This window comes from Lynx canadensis, chromosome B4 (assembly GCF_007474595.2).
Source record: "Lynx canadensis isolate LIC74 chromosome B4, mLynCan4.pri.v2, whole genome shotgun sequence".
NCBI classification, from domain to species: domain Eukaryota; kingdom Metazoa; phylum Chordata; class Mammalia; order Carnivora; family Felidae; genus Lynx; species Lynx canadensis.
In genome coordinates this window covers 81,983,189-81,998,102 of record NC_044309.1, presented here as the reverse complement: position 1 = coordinate 81,998,102, position 14,914 = coordinate 81,983,189, and the positions used below count along the sequence as shown (strand labels likewise).

General features: G+C 48.4%; 2 protein-coding genes across 4 annotated transcripts; one reads left to right on the top strand and one right to left on the bottom strand.

Annotated features, from left to right (window-relative positions):
• Positions 1 to 794: 794 nt before the first annotated feature.
• On the bottom strand, positions 795 to 6,391 carry CDK2 (cyclin dependent kinase 2). Of its 3 annotated transcripts, XM_030322868.1 has the most exons (8): positions 6,044 to 6,390; positions 5,256 to 5,333; positions 5,031 to 5,151; positions 4,188 to 4,358; positions 3,607 to 3,708; positions 2,794 to 2,937; positions 2,287 to 2,490; positions 795 to 2,006 (listed from the first exon to the last, which is right to left on the bottom strand). In XM_030322868.1, exons 1-8 carry the CDS (start codon positions 6,157 to 6,159, stop codon positions 1,902 to 1,904), a joined length of 1,041 nt encoding a protein of 346 aa, XP_030178728.1. In that variant the 5' UTR covers positions 6,160 to 6,390; the 3' UTR covers positions 795 to 1,901. The 3 variants fall into 3 exon arrangements, with proteins under 3 accessions (XP_030178728.1, XP_030178730.1, XP_030178729.1); XM_030322870.1 differs by lacking the exon at positions 2,794 to 2,937 and having other exon boundaries at positions 6,044 to 6,389; XM_030322869.2 differs by lacking the exon at positions 795 to 2,006 and having other exon boundaries at positions 2,409 to 2,937; positions 6,044 to 6,391.
• Positions 6,392 to 9,404: 3,013 nt separating this feature from the next.
• On the top strand, positions 9,405 to 14,906 carry PMEL (premelanosome protein). Its single transcript, XM_032593788.1, has 11 exons — positions 9,405 to 9,423; positions 9,509 to 9,619; positions 9,766 to 9,912; positions 10,875 to 11,009; positions 11,337 to 11,498; positions 11,748 to 12,464; positions 13,214 to 13,330; positions 13,579 to 13,663; positions 13,774 to 13,979; positions 14,082 to 14,169; positions 14,762 to 14,906. The coding sequence occupies exons 1-11, from the start codon at positions 9,405 to 9,407 to the stop codon at positions 14,904 to 14,906; spliced, it is 1,932 nt and encodes a 643-aa protein (XP_032449679.1).
• The last annotated feature ends 8 nt before the right edge of the window (positions 14,907 to 14,914 follow it).

Genomic DNA, 14,914 nt, shown 5'->3' with positions numbered 1-14,914 from the left:
CCTTAGGAAGGCCGCTACTGACCTTCGCCCCTCCCCCCGAATTTGGCAGGGGCTGACTCTAGCTCCCCGCCCTTTATGACAAATTGGCGGCGTAAAGAGAAATATCTCACCTAAGGACCCGGAGTCCGGGAATTAAAGTATAGCTCACGTCGGTGCGTCCTCCTTTTTGTGGGGCCCCAGAAGACAGGAATTTTGCGGGTGGCTCGCGCCGGCGGTCTGAGATGTTTTTTGGTGGGGTTGAGACAGTGGCAACTCCCAGGAAGTGGTAGCTTGGGGGGACGTTAGCCCCCTTAATGATTTTTCATACAGACAATTTATATATTCTGAACTATATGTAAATGTGATTAAAGTATCTTTAGAAAACTGTGATACGCAACAAAAAGGAAAAACGACGAGCTTCCTGGGAAATGCAGTGTCAAGGCGAATTCCCACGGAGCCCACTTCCAACCACATTGCTGCTCCTAAGTCCCTCCTAAACCTCTGAAATCCAGGAACTGCCGCCCTGTATGTACATGTGTGTGGTAGGGGATGATTCAGGTTCGTGGGGAAAATGAAGTAGGCTTCCATTAACCTGGCCGTAAAATGGGGCAGTAATTCCCATTGTGTCCACCCTGGGCACTATCCCAATTGCATAAGAGAAGCTAAACTGGGGTGATGGGGTGAGGTGGATAGCCCTGCACAGAGATTAGGAAAAGGGGAGCTCTGAAACCAACTATCACATATACACATTCATATTCTCTCTCACACATCATTCTTTGTGTAAATAAATACACCTAAGTAAAAGAGGAAAGAGATGAACTATAAAACTAGGAACTTTTGTTTTTAATGAATCACAAACTAAATTACAAATAATGTTAATAGCATGAACACTCGAAGACAAGAGGTGGGAGAAGGGAGACAAACATCAAAAAAAGAAAAAAAAATACTTTTTTTAAAAACATTTGCATTACAAAACCCCAAGGTGCACATGGCAACAAATCCACCCATTCCCACTTAAAAAACACTATAACCTGAAATATAAATATAATTGTTCATCCTTCTTTTAAAGAAAAAAATTTTCCCAATGCCCTCACTCAGTCACAGCCCTAAAAAAGTGTCAGCATTTTCAAAATGATGTCTAAACCCTAACTTCCACTCCTATGGGGGGTAGCCTTCAGAGGAAGATGGGACCTGGCATGTGAAGAACCAAGAGTCTTAAAAGGAAGAGAAAAATTCAGACAACTTTTACTTGCCCCATAAGGCCACGGTGAAGTACAATCCCTGTCCTAGAGCCTCCCAGATACCTCTTGCCCATAGTTGGGACAGATAGAGGGACTAGGGGCAATTGTTTCTACTGCAGTCTCATCAAGACTGCAGAGACTGGGAGTCTTGAGTCTCCCAGACTGTTAGGTGAGGTGAAACACTAAAATTAGGGTATAAACTGGTTGGATCTATTTTTTAACCTAATTCTTTAAAACAGGCCCCTCCCTCTGTTTTGTTTTGCTTGGTTTTCTAAAGTCCCAACTTAGGTTCTCTGCTATCAGTTGACCTTATAAACGCAGTGGCCGAGGCGAGGCTTGGGGTGTCTGTCATCCCGAACACAGGAAATAATAATTTTCAGGGCTTTCAGAGATTGGGATGGCAAGCCCTATGTGGAGGGCAGTCTTTTCTTTTTAAATACCAGCCCTCCTCAGCAATGACTAAGAAGAGGGGGAGAGGGTGGTGGAGGGACTTAAGTGCATCTAATACTGAAGCTTCCTTTCATTTTCACCTATTTCTCTTCTCCACCCCTTATATCCTCAGAGTTGGCTGGCTAAGAGGGGGAGGTGTTAAGGCAGCCAGACAAGATCAGAGGGCAAATAGCCCAGGGCCAAGGCAGATCAGGCCCCCACTGGAGGAGAGGGTGAGACTGGGGTAGGACATCAGAGTCGAAGGTGGGGCACTGGCTTGGTCACATCCTGGAAGAAAGGGTGAGCCAGAGCTGCCTTTGCCGAAATCCGCTTGTTGGGGTCGTAGTGCAGCATTTGCTGGAGGGAAAGATGTATGCTGACTTCAGTGATGTGACATTGGACTAAATGGGCAGCAGGTGTTCCGAGAAATCAGGAAAGCAGAATTCCTTTTACCCAAGCAGGGTTCCCAATTCCCTCCTCCCTACATCTGAATGGGTGTGCCAACAGGGAGAGAGAAGCAGGGACTAAGGAAATGCCAAGACCCAGAGTCCAGGGTCTCATCCTTCCTACATCCTGGAAAAAAACCTGCCCTGGGGGAGTAAATGAGAGGAAATGGGTGCCCACCCCCAACTCTCACCGACAGCAAGCTCCGTCCATCTTCATCCAAGGGAGGAACAACTTTGCTAAAATCTTGCCGGGCCCACTTGGGGAAACTCGGCTTATAATCAGGCATAGAAGTAACTCCTGGCCAAACCACTTCATCTGGGGTCCCCAGAGTCCGGAAGATCCGGAAGAGTTGGTCGATTTCGGAATCTCCAGGAAATAGGGCTCGGCGGGTCACCTGAAAATGGGTAAAGAGAAAAGGCCAAGACCCGCACTGATGTCAGTCAAAGCTGCTCCCTGTGCACCGGAGGTTCCCACAGGCAGTGGAAGGTCAGGAGGGCCCCATGACTCCCTCCCCAGGGCCTTTCATGGGGTCAGTCACACAGAGCCTGAGACAATGAAGTCCCTTCATCTGTCTCCTCGCCCCCTCCTTCCTTCCCCCAACCATGCCTTTGCAGATCCCCAAGGCTGGGTGGGGCTGGGAGGGGGTGAATGTCTGGGGTGCCACTGACATGTAGCAAAGGGATCCCAAGCCACTCACGGGGTGTGGGGTAGACACTGCGGTCATCCCCCCTCCTTGTGATGCAGCCACTTCTAGATAGGAGCACAGCGGGCAGAGACTGTGTCTTCCATTTCTTCTGTGTTCCCCACAGCACCTAGCATGGTGCTGGGTACACACTAGGTGCTTAACAAATATTTTTTGATGAATTGAGAGAGGAATATGGGCAATTGTAAGGTAATGTATTGGGGGATAAATGCACATTTTATATATAGGTTAATGGTCTCCAAGCCCCCAGTTACAACCCAGATAAAGGACCATAAAACAAATTGCTGATTTGATTTGAAAACTCAGCCCACTCCACTGTTATATTAAAGAAAATGAGAGCTCCCAGAAAAGTCTGGGCCTCAGGGATCTTTCAAACTGAAAAGCCAGAGGTTGGGGAGGACATGATTTAAGCCCGCAGTTTAAATAAAGTATGAATAAGGTGAACATAGTTGACTTCACCATAATCCTGGAACCCTACAAGAAGGTCTACAGGCCAAATGAAGGAGGCACTAAATTGGTACTCATTCTCCCAAGTATATGCAGACTAAAAACAGCTGCAGAAATAATTTCACTCAATTCGGGTATAAGAGATGTGTATTGGATGCTAAGGCTGTTTGAGGATATACTAACATTGTGGTTGACATCAGGGACGACAGTCCTATCCTTTCCCCCTACCCACCTTGGTGCTACCCTAGAGAAGGAACCCTGTGATAATATAGAATGGCCATGAGTCTAGGCCAAGAAACAGTTCTGTTGTTCTTGAATGTGGGGGAGTGAGCTGGGTGGAACTCGGGCTTGCCTCCGTACCATCTCAGCAAAGATGCAGCCCAGGCTCCAGATATCTACAGCTGTGGAGTAGTACTTGCAGCCCAGAAGGATTTCAGGTGCTCGGTACCACAGGGTCACCACCTGGGGACAAGAGCAGGAAGGGGAAGGGCGGTGCGTGGGGCATGGTGATTCCCATATCTCAGCTCTTCAGTGTTACTCTGCTAACTCTCAGCCTGTTAACAAGCAGCCTCTCTCCCTCCATCTTTCCCATCTTTCTGACTTCCCCTAAGTATAGATGACTACATACAACTTCTTAGACCAGAGTTAGTCTCTGGGGACCATATTTTCTGAACCCAGAATTTACAACCTTCCTGGAAAACTTGAGAAAAGTGCTCATAATTTTAATAGTGTGCCATCCAGCTCTCCTGGCTTGGCATCTATCAAAGCCCAGTTAGCCCCACAACTGGAACTTGGTGCATACTCTAAAACCTCTTGGAGTGCCAGAGATACTTTCCGTGTAGTGAGAGAGAAACTGCTGGCCAGAGATGTTTAAAATTTTGTGAATGTTCTTGTTAACACCTCCCAGGAAGTTCAGAGAAGAAATGCAGAGAGGGTCTCACCTCATGGGTGTAAGTACGAACAGGTACTCCAAAGGCTCTGGCTAGTCCAAAGTCTGCTAGCTTGATGGCCCCCTCTGCGTTGATAAGCAGATTCTGAGGTTTGAGGTCTCGGTGCAGAACCCGATGAGAATGGCAGAAGGCTAGGCCCTGGAGCAGCTGGAACAGATAGCTCTGACAAAGGAGAGAGAGAAAACTTTCTCTACCACAGTGAGCTACTAGATCTGCTCTGTGCCTGCAAAGCTCTACCAAAGCCTTTTACTATATTAGATTATAATTACATGTTTATAAACTGTATCTCCCATTGGACTATCAGTCTAGTGAAGATAAGGACCAGGTCTTCTTCTTCAGTTTTGCATCTCTTTTCCATATCCTGTACCTAATACATTGAAGGTGTTCAATAAATGTGCATTGAATAAACGTTTGTTGAGAGATTGAAAATAACTCGGGGAGTAAAGAACCCAGCCCTAAAACAGACAACAGAAACTCACTGGCTATTTCTCCTACCAAACAGGTGGAAGGGCTTCTTGGAGGAACCTACCAAGTGCCCTCAAGTCCCATTTATCTGAGTTTCATCTGACCTTCCACCTGAGCTATGAAGTTGACTCACTAGAGTTTCAACTTCTTTGATTCTCCTACCCAGCCCTAGGGTTAATAAACATAATGAGCAGTGGGAGAGCCACAAAAGAAAGGGGTGTGTGGGGTGTGTGTGTTGTGTCTGTGTGTGCAGGGGGATGAGGGCTGGGAAGGAAGCCAAGATCACAAATCATCACTCAGTCTGCACAGCGTGCCTTCAGTCCCCCCAAAACATGCCCATGCTGGGGAGGAGTTAATGAGAAGGATTACCTTGATGAGGGGAAGAGGAATGCCAGTCAAAGCAGAGGCATCCATGAATTTCTTCAGATCCTGGTGCAGAAACTCAAAAACTAGGTAGAGTTTGTTTTCTGTGTGGATGACATCCAGCAGCCTAGGGAAGGGAGGTCCAGGAATGGAGGTGAGGAAGAATAATACCCAGGCTACACAGACAAGAACACCTCCTTTACTGTCAGAACACCTCCGAGATATACTTACTTGACAATGTTAGGGTGGTTAAGCTCCTTAAGCAGAGAAATCTCTCGTATAGCAGTACTGGGTACACCCTCTGTCTCACTTGGAGAGGTGGAGAAAGCAGAGATAGGAATGTGGTTACAAACACTCCTTTTCCCCCAGCTCAGTCATTCTTTTCTTCCCAATGAGACACCACCCCAGCATCCCCTAGGGAAGTGAGAGAAGAGAAAGGGTGCTGTAGGAGTTAATTCGCCTTTGGACAGGGGATATATTAAGGTCATTATTCTTCTTTTCCCAGCGGTAGGTAAGTAAAGCCTCCTGGTGGAGGTAAAGAAGAGAGAAGGAAACAGGGAAAAAAATAGGGGTAGCAGCACCCAGACTCCCTAGAAGGGCCAGTGAGGTTCAACTGCCATTCTTTTGAAAGAGGTAGAGAATTCTAAGATGAGGGTGGGGTTGGGGCAGTCAGGAGGACTCTTCATTCAGAAAGGTGCTCTTCACTGGTTCCCACAAAACCCAACTCCACGGGGAGTCCTGGACCCCATCTCAGAGGCCTCCTTCCTCTTTCTGAGTCTTTCTGATTGCACATTTGGGGGCATCCCTCGACTTTGGGGAGGAAGTTTCCCATATATTCTAAGTGCCCTACACTCTCCACCGGGAAACCCATCGCTGTCCTCCAACCCACCGCTCCACTTAAAAAGAAGTCCCTCCCTGCCACCTTCCGGTCCTTGGACTGCTACCCGCCTGTTGGGGTGGGGGCAGGGGGCACTCAAGGAGCTCCCGAGTTAGGAGTCCCGGGTACAGAGGCCACTCACGTGTCCAGGCGGATTTTTTTAAGCGCCACCACTTCTCCCGTCACCTTGTTTTTGGCTTTGTACACAACTCCGTACGTGCCCTCTCCGATCTTTTCCACTTTTTGGAAGTTCTCCATGAAGCGCTAGCGAGTCGGGTCAGCCCGGCCCTGGAGCGGGGGCCTGGGAAACCTGCAAAAGGCGGGCCCCGACTCTCGGGGGGTGGAGGAGGGGAAAACCGGGCCCAGCTCCGCGGCCCCAGGTCGGGATGGAACGCAGTGTATTTCTCGCTCTTGTCAATTTGTCCAACTTGAAACAATGTTGCCGCCTCCCCTCCAGTTCCCTACCGCCACCAGAGGCCCCGCCCCTCCTTCCCGCGTTTCCCTAGCCCCGCCCCCGGCCCTTCCTATTGGTTAACGTCAGAGCGGCGGGGGGCGAGCCCAGCGCGCCTAGCTGCAGCAAATGACCCCACCTCACGCAAGTTTATTAACGAGGATACTTAAGTTTCTGCCTCTGTGGGGAAGCAAAATGTCTTTTTCCAAGTACCTGATTTGGACTCGCGTTTCCTACCTGTGTCCTGAATCTGTAGGGATTTCCTGATCTCTAATTCGCCGTTTCACCACCTGTAGGGAAAATGTGTCTCTCCCTAAGATTAAATTCCACCTGGCCCAGGGAGCCTCCTTTGAAAAGCAGGAAATTGGGAATCTCATTGTACGGGTTTTCTGGGCCCCCGGAGATGCAGTTGCCTCCGCCCTCTGTCTATTCTATACTCTCTCTTTTGGGATGCAGGGTCTTTGTTTTTTTTGAAAGATTTCCTGATTTGATTAAAAAAGCAAAAACAGATTGATTCACTCTCCTATGGTGAATCGTATATGTTAGGTACATGTTATGCACCTGCCCTTCAGTCAATTCTTTCCCAGTCAAGAAGAGAGCGACCCAGTGAAACTAGAAACTGTGGTTGAGTAGCGGGATGTTCAGGGACCAGGATCCCTTGTCAGTTCTGCCTTTCTCCGTCCTCCTGCCCCTCCCAAGACTCCTCTGGATGGAGAGGAGGAAGGGCTATGCAAATGAGCACCCCTCTCCTATATAGGGGCTTGCCCCAGCCCCCCAGCACCTTTGGTTGCTGGAAGAAAGAACAGGATGCATCTGGTGCTGAGAAAATGCCTTCTCCATATGGTTATGATGAGTGCTCTTCTGGCTGTGGGGGTTACAGAAGGTGAGTGTGGGGAGTATTGCCATGAACAAGTGTGAATTTGGGGTTGCACACCTGCTCTGGTTTTTCCCCTCTTTATGGGAGATACCAGCAATATCTCAGGCTTCTCCCACCCATTTGAGTTAGTGAGGACATGGGCATCTGAGCTCCCTCCCTATGTGGAGATCTGGGACTGAGCCTGAGAGTAATACCATCTGCTTGTAAGGGCACAAGGATAGTGGGTCTTTGTAGCCCTAATCCTGAGGCCCCTAGGGCAGTGAGTCCAAGTAGGGGCTTCAAAAGTGAAACGAGTGGGAGACTCTTTTAGGCAATGACTTAGGTACCTGGGATAGGGTATTTGAAGTGAGAAGTGAGAGAATGTGGTATTGGATTGAAAAAGTAAGGAGGTACCACCTCCCCTCTTTGAGATGGGGATGGGTGAACATAGCTCAGGCTTTTGTTCTGGGGCTGGAAGAGACAGGCAGAGGGGTCTCAGCTGAGCATCACATGAAAGGGCTCTGGGGGATTGGGGCCTCGTGACAGGAGCAAGGGGTGGGGGTGTGGGTGGTGAGAGGGTCTGGAATGTCCCGTGCTGCTCTGAGGAGGGAGGGTTGGGAATGAAGAAAGAATGGGGCATCTTATGATTCTCTTGCTCTAGTGGTAGGATGCTCTATGAAATGATTCCAGATCTCCCCTCCCCAAGCAGACTCAGCTAGGTATCCAGTACACATTAGAAATGGAGCAAAGATAGTTTCTCCTGTGCTAAAATATAGATATCATGTCCCAGTCTCCCCTTTCTTTCTCTAGATCCCTGGTCTCACAGACTTCTAGGAGCTTCTCCTTCATCTGACTTCCATCATTTGTGCTGTAGTTTCAAGTCTTTTTCTTTTACTATGCTCCTAACTGTATTTTGGAAACATTCTGTTCATACTTGTCCACCTGACCCTCTTAAAAAGATTGTGCTTACTTTTTAGATATTGATTTTTTAAAATAATAAGACATGTTAGATATTCATGAAATTTTATATGAATTGGGTTTGATAATTGTGTCCAGTGTGAAATGACATTGTGCTGATTCAAGAAAATGTTCATATTTTTTACAGATATATACTGAAATTGTAGGGTTAAAATAACAAGATGTCTGGGATTTACTTCTAAATGCTTTAGCCAACAAATAAATAAACAACAATAACAAAGGATAGAAAAAGGATAGTTTTTGTATCTGGGTGAGGTATATGTAGATCCCTCATACCCCTTTTTCTCAGACCTTTCTCTTGGTCAGTTATAATAATTTTGTCTGCTTGGTCCTCACTCCCAACCTCTGCCTGCCTCTGATCCATCCTCTACATTGCTTGCTATAATGATCCTTCTAAAATACAGATCTGATCATATTAAAAAAGCTTCTGAAGGGTGAATTTTTTGGCATGGAAATTATATGTCAATGACACAAAATCTTCTGCCATGGTCTTGTCTACAGAATAAAAGCCAAACTCCTTTGCTTGGCATTCAGGGCCTCCACTTGTTTTCTTGGCCTCATCTCTTACAGTGTTCATCAACCACACTGGTAGTCCCTGTCATGCCTCATGCTAACATGCCTCCATGCATCTGCTCATGCTGGTCCTTCTGCTCAGTGTGTTCTATCCCACAGGCCAACTCGTCAAGCCGATGGTCTTTCCCAATTCACCAGAGTGAAACTAATCTTTTTCATCTGTCATTTTGTTGTACTTTGTGAATGTCTACAACATAGACATGTACTTTGTGAATGTCTACAACATGCACATTCACATCTATGCATTCAATATGGCATATTGAACAGTGCCTTCAATTATTATAATTTATGGATGTATCTATTTCCAATACTTTACCTTGAATCCCTTCAGGGTTATGTCTTGCTTGTTTTTGGTTTTGTTCTTGTTTTTTAATGTTTATTTGTTTTTGAGAGAGTGAGAGATAGAACATGAGCAGGGGAGGGGCAGAGAGAGAGGGAGACAGAATCTGAAGCGGGCTCCAGGCTCTGAACTGTCAGCACAGATCCCCACACAGGGCTTGAACTTACAAACCGTGAGATCATGACCCAAGCCAAAGTCGGATGCTTAACCGACTGAGCCACCCAGGTGCCCGTGTCTTATTCGTTCCTTAAGTCCTTTGTACCTATTACAGTGCCTGGTACGTTGTGGGTGTTCAGTAAATTAAGATGCACTTTGAATGTGAGAGTGAGTAGGGTGACATGGGACAGTGCTATTCCCTGACACGGGACTGAGGCGTGATCCTAGGACCTTCACTGTACCTTCTTTTTAGGACCCAGAGACCAGGACTGGCTGGGTGTCTCAAGGCCGCTCACAACAAAACCCTGGAACAGGCAGCTGTATCCAGAGTGGACAGAAATCCAGGGGCCTGATTGCTGGAGAGGTGGGAACTTAGCAATTTCCGGGGAGGGCAGGGTGTGGGTAGAGGAGCAAGAACTGGGTTGAATGGAGCTTGGGAAGATAGGAAGGGGAAAGGTATAAGGGGAGAAAAAAACAAGGAGTCTCAGCTAATGCAGCTGTCCTTCCCAGGTGGCCAGGTGTCCTTGAAGGTCAGTAATGATGGCCCTACACTGGTCGGGGCAAATGCCTCCTTCTCTATCGCCCTGCACTTCCCTGAAAGCCAAAAGGTGCTGACAGATGGGCAGGTCATCTGGGCCAACAACACCATCATCAATGGTGAGTACCTCTCTGCTCTAGGACCTTACTCTAAGGGCTCAGATTCCCTGGTGTCCCCAGTGAGCTCAAAAAGTATTCTCTTCCTTTCTACTTTTCTTTTTTTTTTAAATTTTTTTTTTTCAACGTTTTTATTTATTTTGGGGACAGAGAGAGACAGAGCATGAACGGGGGAGGGGCAGAGAGAGAGAGGGAGACACAGAATCGGAAACAGGCTCCAGGCTCCGAGCCATCAGCCCAGAGCCTGACGCGGGGCTCGAACTCACGGACCGCGAGATCGTGACCTGGCTGAAGTCGGACGCTTAACCGACTGCGCCACCCAGGCGCCCCATTCCTTTCTACTTTTCTTAAAAAAATAAATTATATACATATTCTATAATATTCGTTGTAGAAAAAAATTTTAAACACAGATAAAGAAAAAAGAAAAAAAATACATAGCATGCAAAATTGCGGGCAGAAGACCTAGGGGACCTAGAATTTAGACAGACATGGATTTAACTTTGTAAATAATATGTGACCCTGGGCAAGTTACTTAATTGTTTTGTACTTCCATTCCCTTATCTGTAGAATGGGGATGATACCTACTTGAACAGTTGTTGTAAGGATTAAAATGTGATTGTATATAAAGAATTTAGCATAATGCCTGCCCTAGGCTAAGGCAAGGTTCAAAAAATGTTAGCTGGTGGCTCTTATTTTTGTTTTTATCCTACTAGCTAGAGCAAACCACTCTAAATATTTTGATATATGGCCTTCTAATTTCTTTCCTATGCCTGTCGTTAAGTACATATGAATCTTTAATTCCAGTTTCCATCCTTCCCGCTGCCACCCAAAAGGGTTATACCAAGGGGAATGTACTTTGTAGCTAAGGAGTATTCCCACAGCCCCTCTCTGGGAGCCATGTGAGGAGTTTTGGTGTACAGAAGGGAATGCCAGGGTTTGAGGGTGACTCTGTATTGATCTTTCAGGGAGCCAGGTGTGGGGAGGAGAGCCAGTGTATCCCCAGGTACCTGATGATACCTGCATCTTCCCTGATGGGAGGGCCTGCCCATCTGGCCCTGGGTCTCAGACACGAAGCTTTGTTTATGTCTGGAAGACCTGGGGTGAGTCATCTACACTTCGATTCACCTATTCTTATCTGATCCCCTTTTTGTTTTGCTGTGAATTTCCCCAACCTTTATTGCCCCCATGGTTCTTTCCTCTTCCACAGCACATAGCCTGCTCCAACTGTCTCTACTATATTGTTTCTGGGGGCCCTTCCCGAATTGTTGTGCCATCCCATGGAACCCCTCATTAGGACTCCTTTCCTGACCCCTACTCAATACATCTCTCTCGACCTTCCTTCTATACTGCCCTGTCTCTAATCCTTCCCCTCAGTTCCCTTGGATCAGTACCTCCCTGACCCTTGCTTTTCTTTTCAAAAACCTCAGGCCAGTACTGGCAAGTTCTGGGGGGCCCAGTGTCGGGACTAAGCATTGTGACAGGCAAGGCAATGCTGGGCACACATACCATGGAAGTGACTGTCTACCACCGTCGGGAGTCCCAGAGCTACGTGCCCCTTGCTCACTCCTGCTCAGCCTTCACCATTACTGGTAAGGATTTAGGAATGAGCAAAGGAATAAGTCACAGAACAGTAAAAGATGGGGAGGGTTGGCCTGACCAGTAAGGGGAGAGGGGAAAGGGGAAATGGTATGTAACCTTAAAGGGGCAGAGCCAGGAAGACCTGGACAGAAGAAGGTGGGGCTTAGAGTCAGTGAAGGGCCAGTCAGCTTGAGTTTAGTTGGTGTGTAACGTTCCCTCGGCCCAGGTCTGGTTCTCACCTTTTCTGGCTCCTATCTCAGACCAGGTACCCTTCTCTGTGAGCGTGTCCCAGCTGCAGGCCTTGGATGGAGGGAACAAGCACTTCCTGAGAAATCATCCTCTGACCTTTGCCCTCCGGCTTCATGACCCCAGTGGCTATTTGTCTGGGGCCGACCTCTCCTACACCTGGGACTTCGGAGATGATACTGGGACCCTGATCTCTCGGGCACTTGTGGTCACTCACACTTACTTAGAGTCTGGCCCAGTCACTGCCCAAGTGGTGTTACAGGCTGCGATTCCTCTCACTTCCTGTGGCTCCTCCCCAGTTCCAGTCACCACAGATGGGCATGGGCCAACAGCAGAGGCCCTTGGCACCACAGCTGGGCAAGTGCCTACTGCAGAAGTCATAGGTACTACATCTGGTCAGGTGCCAACTGCAGAACCTTCTGGAACCACAGCTGTGAAGATGCCAACCACGGAGGTCACAGGCACTACACCTGTACAGGTGCCAACTACAGAGGAAATAGGTACTACAACTGAGCAGGTGCTGACCTCGGAGGTCATAGATACCACACCCGTAGAGATGCCCACTGCAGAGGCATCTGCAACACCTGAAGTGGCAATCGCAGAGCCCTCTGGAACCACAGTTGTACAGGTAACAACTAGAGAGCTGGTGGAGCCCACAGCTAGAGAGGTACCCACCCGTGAGCCTGAGGGTCCAGATGCCCGCCCATTCGTGCCTACAGAAGGTATTACAGGTAAGAGGGTCAGTGTGAACGAGGTTCATTGAGGTGGGTTATTTGTCACTACTCTAAAGAGCTACTCTACTTACCCAGGCCCCAGATGTTACCCAATCCTTTGCTTAGCAATGGAGTTTCATCAGAGCTCTCACTGTTATTAAGCCCTCAAGTCCCTCTTAAGAACATGGAATCTATCTGGAGTTAAGAAAACCAGGGTCTGCCCCTCGGCCACTGGGAGAGAGCTTGTTGCTTCTCTGTGTCTCAGGAGAGCTGTTCCCTGAGGCTTCTGCCAGGGAACAGACTGTGGTCATTTACATAGTAATTTGTATCTCTTTCTGTGCAAGTATAAATGCATAGGATTCCGTCTTAGATTCTGGCACCACTTACTACCCCTGGATTCTTTTCCCAAAGCAGGTCAACCTGAAATTGTGGTAGGAACACTGAAAAGGTAGGAATGACCTGGTGGCACGTGGAAGAGTTAACTTTTGTCGAGTGTCTAGATCAGGACCCAGCACAGTGTGGAGTATGATAAGCATTTGGGGTTTCTTAAAACTTCAGTGCTACTCCTAATTGTGTGGCTCTGGGGTGCTCGTTCCTCCTCTGGGGCTTCAGTTTTCTTATCTGTAAAATGAGATTTTCCAGGCCTTGCCTGATGCCAAGCCCGGGTGCAATAGCTCTGGCTGTACCTGGAAAAACGCTTGCGTGGCCTCTACTTCCAGGTGAGTCATTTGTCTCTTGACTTTGCCTCTTCAATCCCCTCCTGCCAGGCTCCCAGAGCCCCCTGCCGGATGGTGCAGCTACCTTAATCCTGGTGAAGCGACAAACCCCCCTGGATTGTGTGCTGTATCGATATGGCTCCTTTTCTCTCACCCTGGACATTGTCCGTGAGTCTTGACTACTTTGGGGGCTGGTGGAGGGAGGTGTGTACTGCCTAAGACTGACCAGTAGAAGCATACCTTGGAAGGAGTTACTCACCTGGACAAGAATATCCAGATCCCAGGGTTTTTATTTTGAAGGCATGAGGATGGGATTGGGGAAGTAGCCCTAGGGCTTTCCTGTCTGTGCGCCTTTGGGGAGGCCTGGTAGAGGAATCCCACATTGTACCCAGACTTAAAATCTTGCAACTTTGCAGAGGGTATTGAGAGTGCTGAGATCCTGCAGGCTGTGCCATCCAGCGAAGGGGATGCATTTGAGCTGACCGTGTCTTGCCAAGGCGGGTGAGTGTCCCACTGGTTATCCTGAGAACTCTTGGGTTGACTGTTGCCCCGCTCTCTGGTGTCTAATATTCCCTCCCAGTTGCCCTGACCTAAGCTGACACCTTTCGCAGGCTGCCCAAGGAAGCCTGTATGGACATCTCATCTCCAGGGTGCCAGCCCCCTGCCCAGCGGCTATGTCAGCCTGTGCCACCCAGTCCAGCCTGCCAGCTAGTTTTGCACCAAGCACTGAAGGGTGGCTCAGGGACCTACTGCCTCAATGTGTCTTTGGCTGATGCTAACAGCCTGGCGATGGTCAGCACCCAGCTTGTAATGCCCGGTATGTACTTGGACAAGAAGTAGGGAGAAGGGGGGAACAGCAAGAGGCTATCTGGTAGGGAGCAGACACTGACGGAAACTGTGCCTGGGATTCTGTTCATAGGTCGAGAAGCAGGCCTTGGACAGGCTCCCCTGTTCGTGGGCATCTTGCTGGTGTTGATGGCTATGGTGCTTGTATCTCTGATATATAGGTGAGGGCCCCACCATCTAGCTCACACCTCTTATCCCTTATTACCACCACTCATTCTTCCTCAAGAGGAGAGGGAACCACCACTTTTTTTGAAGAAGCCTGGTATCCAGGAAAGAGCCCAGACTTGGAAGTTAAACAGACCCAGGCTGCAGTCTTTATGGTGGGACCTTGGGAAAGTAGCTTAATGTCTCTGAGCCTCTGAAAAATAGGAAAACTAATACCTGCCCTATGGGGCTGTTGTCAGGATTAGAGACAATGGGTAAAGCACCCATGATGATACTGATGACTGTTGTTATTAGTAATATCAAGAGTGGAGGAAACTGGGTGAACTGAGTCCTCTACCTGTGAGAAGGGCAGATCCCCAGGCCTGGAGTGCCAAGGTCCTCAAAGCACTGAAGCTTGTAGTGTGAGAGAGGAATGGACAGAGGTTACCATAAAAACAAGATAGGATGAACCCTATTGGTGAGAAGGGGAGGGGCCTTGGGTCAAGGCCCAGTAAACTTGGGATATGGGTGTGTCCTCTTTTTTGGAGAAGCACAGGTAGGTTTCCCTTGTCCATTGCTAATCAGTTTCTTCTTTTTCTCCCAAATCAGGCGAAGACTTCTGAAGCAGGGCTCAGCCCTCCCCCTTCCCCAGCTGCCACGTGGTAGCACCCACTGGCTGCGGCTGCCCAGGGTCTTCCGCTCTTGCCCCATTGGTGAGAACAGGCCCCTCCTCAGTGGGCAGCAGCAGGTCTGAGTACTCTT